Here is a 13,247-nt window from a genome sequence, read left to right as displayed (position 1 = left end):
ACTACAGAATAAAGAATGGTGTCAATATATAATTTTGCTTAGGAAATTTCTTAAGTACATCATGCCTTGCTACATTGTGAGTAGTCAGAAGAAGGGCTGCTGTTTTGGTGGGCTTTTCCTGTAGACTAATGAGAGGAAAACTTCTAAAGGAGGAGAGTGGTTGTTGAGTTTTTGTTTGTTTAAACAACTAGTAGGGTAATCTGAATAGTGTTGGAATTCTAACTGTTTGAATACTTTTCTGGACAGGAATATAGTGGGATGAAAAGGTGCAGTTTCATCTTACTGGCTGGATATTGCAAAAAGTGATGAAGCTGCTCTTTTCCTCAGGCACCCCTCTGTCTCTGGGCTGAGTGCTCCTCTTGCATCCCTTTGGGTCTGCAATTGTCTAACCATGTGATGAGCCAGTGTAGGAAGCTAACCTGATGAAAAATTAACTTGTGGGGGGAAGAACAAGCAGATTTTTAGGTTCTGCATGAAATTTTGGAATAGCTTTAAATGCAAATTTGGATGAGCATTAGTACAAGGTAGAGGGAATGAAGTTTGGGGAACAGTACCATCATTCTTAAAAGTACTGGCTCAAATTAGCATCACAGCACAAGGAACTCCCAACGTTGTATTTCTGATAGCTTTTTATGTCGGGCAGAGAAAGCAACTGAAGAGGGAAGCTTTTCTGGATATAAACCTAACTAATAGTTTGAAAACAGTTAAATATAAAAGTGGAAGGCAGTTTCAGTGAGAATAAACTGCCTTCAATAAATACAAGTTGTGAAACAGGGTATGTATGAAAGATCCAGCTGAAGCAAGTTGAGAGAGAGGGAAGAAACTGCAAAGTCTCCTGTGTTCTTCAGTAGTTCGGACTGAATTTTTGTAAGTTTCAATAAGAAGGATACCTTAATACAGAAATCTGAATGCACTGAAAGTGGAAACTGATGAATAGGAACAAAGAACATGTGAACAATTAATATTTACATGAAAGGTTTACCTCGAAAGGAGGAACAAGGTGAGATCTATCTAGCAATGAATGTGCAGAATAAGAGAATATTTTGTAAATATTTATAGTAAGAGGAAACCTTGATTGTATTTGATACTGAGATAGTTGAAATGTTTATCTGCCATAGCTTTTCATAAGTCTTAATCTTTTTTTTTTTCCTTGGTATTCATTTTTAAAAGGTGTTTTTTAATTTAGTAATGGAGCTAAGCCAGTTTACTGGCTAGTTGCTAGCTACTGAAGGGATTCATCTTTCTCCCTTCCTCCCTTTCCCCACTGCCTCCCCTCCCCCTCATTCACACCTGCCCTGGCAGTTCAGGGAGCTAATTTGTCAGAAGACTAATTGTTACTAATTGCTTTCAGGGGAAATAACAGGAGAGACATGGCTTTCTGTGGATTTGGTTCCCTAAGCTGTTGTCATAGGTTCAGTCTGGCATAAAGCAGTGGTAATACGGAGAATGACAGCAAGGGGCACAAGACTGCACCTTGTGGTGGTAGCTGTTAGATGAGTTTCCTTCTAACATGACAAATAACAGCCTTTGAGCTTGACTAACCCACCTAAAATTCATGCTAGGAATTTAAAGAAACAGTCTGAAATAATTTCACAGCTGTTTGAGAACTTCTGAGGGGCAGATGATGTTCCAGAGGAGAAGGGGAAGAGGCACGGCAACCATGCTACTTTAAAAAAAGACCCCGCAACATAAAATTCACAAAAAAAACCTCAAACAAAAAATCCCAAACCAAAACCCCATAACAAACAGCCTGTTGAAAAGGTGGGAGCTAGAGGGTTACAAACAAGCTATCTTAACAGCAATTCCTGGAGGAATATGGATAATGTAAATTATTTGGTCACACTAATCACCTGGAAGATACTAATCTCTTTGTGAACAGCTAATAGGAGTTTTTCAAGAACAAACCCTGGTTAATCCAGTCTAACTCCTTCCTGTGGCAGGGCAAGGGACCTAGTGGATAGTTGCATCTTGACTTTTAAAAAAGGCTATTTTGATACTGTTCTGTTATGCAATGAATGGAAACAGTATTGTAGAAACTGTTGTAAAGTGGAAATATATCTGATTGGAAAACTGTATCTGGAAATGGATGACCAGTCAAAGTGAAAAGGTTTGTTAAATTCCTGAAGAGGTCTGTCTTTAAATGCCTGTTGGTATTTTCAGGAGTGATTTGGACTACAGCATCTACATATTAAATCAAGATAACATGAAGTGCAGCCAGCATGTTTGATTAGGTTTTGGAATTCAAAATCATTCTGACAAACAGGAAACCATTTTAAAATGGAAAGCTGTGGTTTCAGATGAATGAGGTGTTGCATTTGGGTGGGAGTAATCAGCTGTGCAATCACAGTGGAGAATGACTGCAAAATAGAAACTGTAAGCTGTAGTAGGTTAGTTAACTGTAGAAATTTAACGTGCTTTCATGTTAAAAATGAGTGCTTCCAGAGTTACCAATTGCACCTGATTATGTTCAGGAGAGAGAGAGGTGCTGAGCCACTGGCTGAGATGTTGAAGTTGGGGTCAAAGTTGCTGTTCCTGATTTCTGTCCAAATAAGTGAGAACTTGGTGCATGGGAGTGTAAAGGGGAGGTTGCCTTGTCTGTTTATTTTCATTTATTGAGTGGAGTGTCTCTTGTGGTGAATTGAAACAGGTATGAACAGCAGATTAGTTCACCTGTTTCAGTGGAGGAACTTTTATCCAGTTGCTTTCATAATATGTGGGTCTACTAATGCTCTCTGCTCAAGTACTGAGTATTTTTGTAATGGGGATGAAAGTTGGGCAAAACTATGATTTGTGTTTCTGTTTCAAGAGTATAATCAAGATTTCTTTAAATACTTGTTACTGAAGCCTGTTAGGAAATTAGTATAGACTACTGGTACTAACTAGGATTGCCCATTTCCATATCAGAGATGGGTTAGAGAAAGTGAAATCTTAATTTAGAGTCTAACCCCCTTTTCTTCCCTGAAATGAAGGAATTTTTTGTGTTTAAAAACACAAATTGGAATAAATGGACCAGGAATCCTTCATATGATTATAAAAACAGTAAGCCTTTGCTGTTACTCAAAAACCATTGACTATTACTGTGTATTTGACAAAGAATCCTACTGTACTATATGGAAATAAAGCTTAATTCCCTGTTCTGCAACAGTTGTAGCTGTTGGGACAAAATCCTGAAGAATTATGACTGTTTACACAAATTTGAGGTGTCTGGCAGCAGTGCTTCACTAAAAGGTAGGAAAGAGATTATTTTGTACCATACCCAAGAAAATTTCAGCTGCCACATCTCCTATGTGACATACATGTCTGCACTTAAAAATCCTAGAAGATCACAATCAGTCTAGTGAGTTTTACTCGCAACTGTATGGTATGTCGTATTCTCACGATTAATCTCTTTTCATGAAGAAACTTTGTAATGGGACAGGTGTGAAAGATCTCTGCAGCTTGTTTGAAGGTAAAGGTAGGCTAAAATCCTCGTGAGTCCTTGCAGCAGAATTATACCTTGGAACAGGTCCTAGTTTGAGACTGTACTAACTGCAGTTTACAATAAATCCTATTTTAGAATTTTCTTGAATATTTTTTTTATTTAACTTTAGACAGAATATATTAATTGCCTTTATTGTACTGAAGAGGGAGTAAATTGAAGTCAGACAGACAAAGATGTATTAAGATCATATGGATGAACACTGATATGTTTTTACTTCAATATTAAAACCAATTATCCCTGCCACCCTTATGCTGCAGTTCCTGTTTTGAGTATTTCAGTAACTTGGTTTATAGCATCTCACTAATAGCTGTATCGGCAGAACTGATGCATCACTGGTTTACTGAGCACCTAGGAAGGAACAGTATAGAAACTTAAGAAACCAGCTTTGGTACTAGGGAGAAAATACCATGTTGCATTGTCAGTAAACCATTTATATATATGCACACGTACTGCAGTGTGGGGTTTTGTTGGTAACTCTGTGAACTCTGCTGATACTACTTACTGTCTTGGCAGCACCACAGGAAGAATGGAGTGCATTTGAATAGTAGCACTAGAAAATTACTAGAATTTGTAATGTTACTAATCTGTTACTTGGGTTGTAGTAACAGATAGAAATGTAACTTACTTTTAAGCTTGAAAAACAGTTGCAGATTTCTTAAAAGTTAATTATTCTCACCCTTGTGGTTTAGAGCTTAATAATAAAGTTTATTTGACAGATTAGGAGTGGAAAAAAGAGGATAGTGGAAGGCATTGCAATAAATGAGAATGTCTTTAGGAATCATCATCTGTCTGGGTAAAAATAGTTGTTTCTCTTCTTAATAGGAGATGATGGCAGGCCTCCTTTCTGGTTTTCTGACATCACTGGCAATAAATGGTCATAGCAAATACAGAATAATACCAGAGTGAATATCTGTCTTCAGCTACTTATAATCTGTATGTCTAATCAATCTTAAGTGTCTCTCCAGAAGTACATAAACATAGATTTATGTAGCTTGGGTGCCAAGAACATGCAACTTGACTCACTAAGTTTAGTAACAGAGATGTGTGTTTGTGTAAGAGGGAGAGCTCCACCTACTGGAAAAACCTTCAGGTTTATGGAATGCATTTTGAGTCAAGGGTGCATTATCCATTTCTTAGGTCTGGTCTCAGGGATTTGGAATGAGAACGTTTGCAAAGAAACGGACTTCATTCAACTTTAAAAAGTCTGAGCTCTGAAAGATTTTCATCTTGACTCTTTTTGTTTATAGGAACATCATCTCCAGCGGGCTATCTCAGCACAACAAGTATATGGAGAGAAGAGGGATAACATGGTTATACCGGTTCCAGAAGCAGAAAGTAATATTGCATACTATGAATCAATATATCCTGGAGAATTTAAAATGCCAAAGCAGCTGATTCACATACAGCGTAAGTAAAGTAACTCATTCATTGAAGTCTACACTGAGAACTTTGGTTTGCTGGTAGTTCAGGAGAGTACTCTTAAATGTCTGTTGAGCTCACATTAAGACTGACTTCTGAGAATTTTTTTCAGACATGTAAAGGAATACATACTTCTTACTGAAGAGGTATATTTAGTTCTTGATCAAGAATTAGATAGATGTCTTTCTTGAGTCTTTGTCTATATGTTAATACTTTAAATTTAGCAGTCTCAAAGGCCTGTTTCTGCCCTCTATAACACTTTGTAGTTACAGGTTGCGGGGAAATTTAGGTTCGTTAGCAAAGGCAGACACAAATATACTTGAAGAGGAGAATATATAATACATAGTTAAGAAACAGAGTGCCTGTCCCCTGAAGCTTAATCAGGTTAAAACAACAGTAGAGTGGGTTGGGAAACCAAGCAGAAATGGCAGTAGTAGTAGTATTTGCCTATGCCTGGATGGAAGTATTCTACATCTAAAAGTAGGTGGGTTTTGATATCACTGATGACTTGCAAATGTGTTGGGATTTTGGTTTTGTTGGAAGATAGCAGCTACCCTGTATGGATGTGACCCTTCATATGAGCACCATGTTACTTCAGATAACTTTTGGAAACATTATAAAAAATGTAATCTGTTTCAGAAGTCTGTTGCATGGTGGAATTAGTAGAGTTCTAAAAGTAATGTCTGTGCTATGTAAATGGATCTCATGCCTAATTAACTTTGGTTAAATGTTAAGACTTCTATATCAGTCTGAGCTTCAGTGATGGCTTAAAGTATTAGAATCATAGAATAGTTTAGGTTGGAAGGGACCTTTTTGGTTCATTCCCCCCTGCAATGAGCAGGGACAACTTCCACTAGATCAGGTGGAAGATCAGGTAGATCAGAGCATGCTCCTCTGCTCCTAAGCAAATGAAGAGATTAATACTAGCAGTCTTCCATGCTGATATTAAGGTCACACTTTTTCGTTCTTCTTTTCCTTATCTAGGTGTTTAACAGCTGAAATGGTGATTTTCAGCTGCATTGTATTCTACCTATTTATTTATTAAAAGCAAGTGATGCTTTTCACAGCATGTTTCCAAGTGTGTAGTTGGAGAGGAATTCGTATCTCTTATGAACTAAAACAACTTGCATGAGGCATGAGAACTAGGCAATTCTTGTTTTGAATGCAGAATGCTGCATTTTCATAGGATATTGTGGAAAACAGAACAGTTCTTTATGTTCTGCAAAAGATTACTTGTGTTTGAAGATGCCTTGCTACATAGGGTAGACCATGCTGGGCCAGTTTAGCTTGACTCGTCTACATCACAGAGATCATTGATGAGAATATGTGTAAGGTCACTGTAATACAGTCTGCATATACTTTTGTAGAAGTACCTTTGAAGTGTGTTTGGGCTGAAGTCTTAACTGTTGATAATACAATACATAAAACTGCAGAATACTAAACAGCATTGAAAATTTTGACCAGTCTAAAAAATTCTTACTGAAAGCAATGAGGTAGAAAGCTGCTAGCTGGTTTGACCACTAGTAAGCTTTCACTGGTTCACAAAAGCATAGTCAAATAGATACCAACTTTCATTCCTGATTTTTAATGGTGTAATTTTTTTCAATTAAAAAGTAGCTAACTTTGAAGTAGCATTACTGCAACATTCAAACATATAATTTTGGTTTTGTCTTCGGAAGAATCTGGTGTGTACTTCAGATGCTGCTTTTGGAACAAAACATCTCTGTAGTAAAACTAACTTTCACTGTATCATTTAGCTTTTAGTTTGGATGCTGAGCAGCCAGATTATGACTTGGATTCGGAAGACGAGATCTTTGTGAATAAGTTGAAGAAAAGAATGGACATCTCTCCTTTGCAATTTGAGGAGATGATAGACAGACTAGAAAAGGGCAGCGGGCAGCAGGTACAACGGTACTTTGAATAAAGAATTTGAAATACGCACTCTATATATTGCTATATGAAAGTGACGTGCTGGGTTTTGCATTTAGCCAGTCAGCCTGCAAGAGGCCAAGCTGTTGCTGAAGGAAGATGATGAATTGATCAGAGAAGTGTATGAGTACTGGATTAAAAAGCGGAAAAACTGTCGAGGTCCCTCTCTTATCCCAGCAGTGAAACAAGAGAAGCGAGATGGTTCCAGCACAAATGACCCTTATGTTGCTTTTAGAAGACGAACTGAAAAGATGCAGACACGAAAAGTAAGTAGATCAATACCCCCCTCTGCTTTTTTTCTCTTCCTTCTCCCCCTTTCAAAAAGTAGTTTATATAAAGAAACAATTCAGCTATGTAGTATAAAACAATAGAAGTTGGGTGTGTTTTGTTTTAATTTGCAAGGATAAAAACATAAAAAACTACTTTAGGACAGCTACTGAATGAAAGTTTGTATTCACTATTTTTTCACTAAATCTACTGCTAAACTTACGGTTTTGGTAAGCTGTAGCTCATTGATAGCATGCACATGCTTCTCTGGTTTAGTGTGTGATTTTTTTATATATATACACATAAATATTTAGAACTTAATTCAGATTATTTAATTTAAATGATGTGGCGAAACATATACACTATGTATCTACAGAATCGGAAAAACGATGAAGCATCTTATGAGAAGATGCTTAAGCTGCGTCGAGATCTGAGTCGTGCAGTAACCATCCTGGAGATGATAAAGAGGAGGGAAAAAAGCAAGAGAGAGTTGCTGCATTTAACACTGGAAATTATGGAAAAGAGGTAATGTTTATTGAAATTTGCTGCAGAAAGCTTTGGAAACTACTTTGTATTCTGATTCCCACAAATACTTAAAACAACGATGGGTTTTTAAAATAAGTATTTAGACCCTTTCACATTTGCAGGATAGCATATTTTCGTAAATGGCTATGGAGAGCAAAATAATACGTTAGGAAGTTGCTTATGGGAAAGTGACCCATCACACTAATCTACATTGTTTTTTTACGTGTGTTCATGTATTTAAATGTATGTATATATTCTATATACTATACAGGAAGAGAGATCATAGTTTCAGGTAAATTCATTTGGAAATTTATGTTACACTTGAATACATAGTTTAAGAAAGTCCTAGCTAATTTTAAGGCCATTTCCAATCATTACCATTGTTTTTCGTTATTGCTGTTCTTTTTTAGCAAAGCCTGATCCAATACCCTCAAGGAAAACAAATAAATATTTTGTACAGTATAAAATGTTGTTCTCTGAGTCATCTCCAAGTAGTGCTGCTTTTGACATACTGTTTGTCAGCTGTGCTGAAGTCCAAATGCTCTGCTTTGTCAACTGTCACTTTCCCAATCAACTGAGAATCACATTTGCAGTGTGGAGTTGTTGTTTAGGTTGATACTTAGAATCTGAATAGACTTTTCTAGCGTAAGCATCCAGGTTTGAAAACAAATGTTTTGAGTCAGTATTTTAAAGCTCTAAAACTAACTTTTTAGTCTGGCTTCTTAGGAAGACAAGTCGAATGTCTGTACCAGTGGCATTTTTTTCAAGCACTGACCATTTTCACTAGAAATAAGAGGGAAGAAGTCTCAAAGGTTTTCTAGTACCTTTGTCAAGAAAATAAGCTGTTGAATAGAGGAAAGACTCAATGCCCCCCTCAGAATGGAAAACTGCACTTCAACTCAGCACTTCCCACAGGACTTGAAATGTAATATGTTTCACGGAGCTGCTTGTTGTGAAACTACTCCATAACATAGAAGAGAGAGTACTGATGAATAAGGCACTCTGCCTCCCTGTTTAAAACCTTTTGAGTGATAAATGTATATTTTTAAAAGGTACCTGTCCCAAAGTGAGGGGGGAGGGAAACCCTCTCCTTTCCTTCCAGTTTCTGCTTCTTTCCTTTACATTATTGTCTTTTAGAGATGTTTTACAGGCTTTACAGGGTAGTTATCCTTTTATTTATTTGTCGGCATTAGTCATCACAATGGAGTTTCCATGTTAGTAGTCCCCTTTTCTGGAACAATACTTCTGTACTTCTTGCTGTCATCCTGGATGTCCCTTTACCCCAAGTTGCAAGTACTAGTCTTACAGCTGTTGTGCAGCTTTTTACCAGACATACATTGTAAACATTCCAACCAATAAAAAAAATAATTCTGATTTCAGGTATAATTTGGGTGACTACAGTGGAGAGATCATGTCTGAGGTCATGGCACAGCGGCAGCCAATTAAACCTACCTATGCTATTCCCATCATTCCTGTGACTAACAGCAGTCCTTTTAAACACCAAGAAGCTATGGAACTGAAAGAATTTAAAGTTAAAGTGAGTAATGTCAGTAACTGAGTTACTAGTTCATGCTGTCACGTATGCAAGATACAGCATTTTAGGATGGGAGAAGGGGTAAGCTTTTTGAAACTGGAAATAGACTAGCAAAGCTGCAATTGGAATAAAATGCTTTGTTCTGTTGGAGTTATGATGATAGCATATAGACTACTGGCTTTCCTCAAGACAGAAATAAAGGAAGTATAGACGAACTACAAAAGGACACATGCAATTGTATTCTTATTCTGGGGGATACAAGCATTTTTCTCTAATACAGTCCATAAAGTTAGGATATCCTGAAGAAAACTGTATTTATTACCTAGATACTGGACAAAGGTACGACTAATGAGGTAAAACCCGTATCTTGTTCTAAATTCGTGTAACTTTAATCTGGAGGGTTGTTTTGTTTTGTTTTTTAAATAAGATCCACTGATATTCCCAGCATGCTGTATATCTTTGTCTGGGTTTGTATTTAAGTAAAGTATCAACTAATCTTGTTTGATTTAGAATGCTGATCAGCACTTTTTTTCCTGCAGGCTTTAGTTTTTCTGTATTACAAAGCATAGCTACAGTGCCAACAACTGAGCATATTAAATAGGTCAGATAACACAGGAGCAATGCTGAGGTATAATTTGAATTTTAAACAAAGACTTCTTATAACTGAAGAATGTCCAAAGGCTGTTCTGAATCTGACAAAGTGGCTTGAATTGGTTCCATTGATAGTAGAGTATTGTAACTGAGATTGCTGGAGTGTACTTACCTGTTAATGATGCTGGGTCGATGCAGTGTCTCACAGGGTGAAAGAAATCTGTTTCTTGGAAACTTGGGGAAAAGCACTTGGATTTGCATAGTATAGGGAAATGTGTTTAATTTTTAGAGGATTTTCTGAGATTCTAGGTATCTTTGAGAAGTCTAACTTCTATTTTTGCCTTTAAAGCGTTGTTTGGTACTTAGTAATTCCCTAACATTGCATAAATGCCTATTAATTTAAAATGTTAGTGTGGTGGGTTGACCCTGGCTGGATGCCAGGCGCCCACCAAAGCCACTTTATCGTTTCCCCCCCCGCCCCGGGTGCTTCCTGGAGATCGTTGTATATATTTTTAGTCTAGTTTTCCAAAGTAGTACTGTTATCTTAATCAGTAGTGTTTTATCTAGCGCAGATTGAGTAAACAGTGCTTGATTCCACCTTGTCTGTTAATTAAATTAAATTAATTTCCTTGTCTGGAAATTAAATACAGATACTCATTAAATGACTGCTTGTATTGCTATCAAGATGGTTGAAAGATGAGTTCACTTTTTAGCTTGCTTACACAGGAGTTTTTTAAAACTCTTGTTTTAATCTAATTTGCTTGTGTAATTTTACACTGCTTTTTTTTTTTCCTTGCAGCAAGATAAACCTGATGTTATTAGACCCAAAAGAAAGTATGAGAAGAAGCCAAAAGTCTTACCTTCGTCTGCTGCTGCTACTCCTCAACAGACAAGTCCTGCTGCACTGCCAGTCTTTAATGCTAAAGATTTGAATCAGTATGATTTTCCTAGTTCGGATGAAGAACCTCTCTCCCAGGTAGGACCTCTGGAGTTTTATGCTGCTCTTGAGGAAAGAATAGACGTAAAACTCATGAATTTACTAGTATCTCTCCTCATACACCCCCCGTCCACTCTTTAAAGGTTTTGTCTGGTTCTTCGGAGGCTGAGGAAGAAAATGATCCCGATGGTCCTTTCGCCTTCCGTAGGAAAGCAGGCTGTCAGTACTATGCTGTAAGTAGAATTTCCTTATGTGTCATAAAACAGAGCATCATTGTGGGAAAACATCTTGTGTTTAATTGTTAAAAATTATTTTAAGCCTCATTTAGACCAACCTGGCAACTGGCCATGGAGTAGCCCTAAAGAGGGAAGATTAGGAGATGTGCGTTACAGATACTGCTTAACCACCCTCACTGTACCCCAGAGGTGTATTGGGTTTGCACGAAGACGGGTCGGCCGTGGTGGAAGGTAAGTGCTACATAATTGTTGCTGATTTTAAAAATAAAATGTAAAAAAATCCCCACCAGACCCCAAAACCAACCAAACAAAAAACCAATAAGACATGTTTTTAAAAGAGCAAAGTTTTAAAAACCCAAACCCCTTAAAAGTGGAGACATCAGAGGGGTTGACTTTTTAAATATTTCCATTTGATACAGGTTTCCTTAGCTGATTGTCTCCATTTTTATTTTGCAGTAGTGGAAGCCACTTTAATACTGTTTTCTTAAATGTTTCTAGAGGGCTTTTTTTTATTGTTGGCACTCCCAAGTTCTGAGGTGAAAAATACATGTATGTTTTCAGTTGTGATTGATGGTTTGTATTTAAATGATTTGCATAGTTGTCTTCAAATAGTAGTATTTAAAAATAGCAAACATCACATTTCTCAGAAAGTGCTTTTCTGAGTTTGGACCATATTTGGTGATTCGCCAGTTGTAGAGAATTTTGGGAGGAATACTTAGAAGTGACAATAACTGTTAAACATTGTCAAAAATACCAAAGAATTAAGGACTTGCTTAGAAGAAAAATGCCTGAAGTATCTTTATCAAAAACAATTTATAAATTGTTCAGTGTAGAAGTGCTGTTTCTTAAACATTATGTAATGTCTTTAAGAAAATGGTACATTGGTATTAAATTTTAATTTTAAAAAAGTAAGAACATGATTTGGCTTTCAGATTCTTCATGTATTACTAGCAAGTCAGATCAGCATATTGACAAAATCAGAATGGGAGCTGAAGGCTCTTACTAGGATTTTGCAAGGGGATTTGGAAGTTAGTGTGTGACATCCCCACTGAATTGGCATGATTGTAGGTATATTCAGTAGATATAAGAGTAAGGCTTTTGAGCTGAAGTTACTTTAGGAGGGCATTTGAATTGCTTTTTAGTTACTTAAGTTATTTTATTCTCTAGTGTTTTTTCTTTGCATTGTGGAACTCCATCTTCCAGCCTGATGTGGAAAAAAAAAAAAAATTAAAATTATATATGTTGTTGCAGTGTTTTAATACGTACATGATGATGTACATAGCTGTTCAAACAATAGAAGTTAGAATATGAAGAGAAACCTAAATGTACTACTTACTGTAAAATAATACATAGTCATGCATTCTGTGTCTGGTTTGGGGGGGCGGGGTGTTGGTTCTTCTGGAGTGTTCTGTGTAGTTTATTTTACTTCTATCCCTTTGTTGTCCGCAAGCACACATGGCAGACTGGTGACTTTCTTGGTGTTTTCTTGCCACTGTGTAATTCTGCATTGTTTTCCTGTTTTTAGGGTGCTACTAGACAGAGCGCATTCGGACTACGATAACACATTTCATCAGCTGGATTTGGAAATGTTTTCCTCATCACAACACTCTTCAATCAGTCAATTTGCCAATACCTCAGAAACGAATACCTCGGACAAATCTTTCTCGAAAGACCTCAGTCAGATACTAGTCAATATCAAATCATGTAGATGGCGGCATTTTAGGCCTCGGACACCATCCCTACATGACAGTGACAATGACGAACTCTCCTGTAGGAAATTGTACAGGGGTGTAAATCGAACAGGCACAGCACAACCTGGGACCCAGACATGCAGTACCTCTATACAAAGTAAAAGTAGCAGTGGTTCAGCACATTTTGGTATGTTTATTTTGACAAACTTGCTTCTAGAAATTTTAAACTTGGCTCAGAAAATCCAGAATATCGTTAGGTCATCCATACTTTACATCATTGTCTATTTTGATAGTAACAGCCCATCTTCATTTCTGTCTCTTTATTTGCTACATACAATGTTTATTTGTATTTATTGCTAGCAGTAGTGTACTGCATCTCAAATTTATGTAAATGTTAGCTTGATATGTAATTACGATTTTAGAAATATGAAGGCTTAGAAACCAGTATTGTGTAGGGTGTAAGTTGACTCTGCAGATCTGGATTTTTAAAATTAAGAATGTTGATACAAATATTACATTCCAAATTTTTTTCTAGTACAAGGTGTGGTGGTGGGAAATGGTTAGTTTAAATGTTTGCATTTAAAATCTCAGCATATTGTGAATTTTTACTTGAACTTACATGAAATTAAATGCCATT

The 13,247-nt window shown here is 36.8% G+C and overlaps 1 protein-coding gene across 7 annotated transcripts in view; it reads left to right on the top strand.

Moving 5' to 3' along the window:
• The window catches only part of EPC1 (enhancer of polycomb homolog 1), a 71,350-nt gene that overhangs the window by 42,723 nt on the left and 15,380 nt on the right, over positions 1-13,247 (top strand). For all 7 annotated transcript variants that reach the window (XR_011323721.1, XR_011323722.1, XM_069778100.1 and 4 more), the window contains 9 exons: positions 4,729-4,888; positions 6,658-6,803; positions 6,889-7,095; positions 7,473-7,621; positions 9,002-9,158; positions 10,546-10,722; positions 10,827-10,916; positions 11,002-11,150; positions 12,445-12,797. Coding sequence is in view for 5 of the 7 variants with exons in the window: in XM_069778096.1 (XP_069634197.1) it covers positions 4,729-4,888; positions 6,658-6,803; positions 6,889-7,095; positions 7,473-7,621; positions 9,002-9,158; positions 10,546-10,722; positions 10,827-10,916; positions 11,002-11,150; positions 12,445-12,797 (1,588 nt within the window). In the remaining 2 variants the exon portion in view is untranslated. The remainder of the gene's footprint in view (positions 1-4,728; positions 4,889-6,657; positions 6,804-6,888; positions 7,096-7,472; positions 7,622-9,001; positions 9,159-10,545; positions 10,723-10,826; positions 10,917-11,001; positions 11,151-12,444; positions 12,798-13,247) is intronic.

The sequence above is a fragment of the Haliaeetus albicilla genome, chromosome 2, assembly GCF_947461875.1.
Source record: "Haliaeetus albicilla chromosome 2, bHalAlb1.1, whole genome shotgun sequence".
In the NCBI taxonomy this organism is placed as follows: domain Eukaryota; kingdom Metazoa; phylum Chordata; class Aves; order Accipitriformes; family Accipitridae; genus Haliaeetus; species Haliaeetus albicilla.
This window is presented reverse-complemented; position numbering and strand designations above follow the sequence as displayed.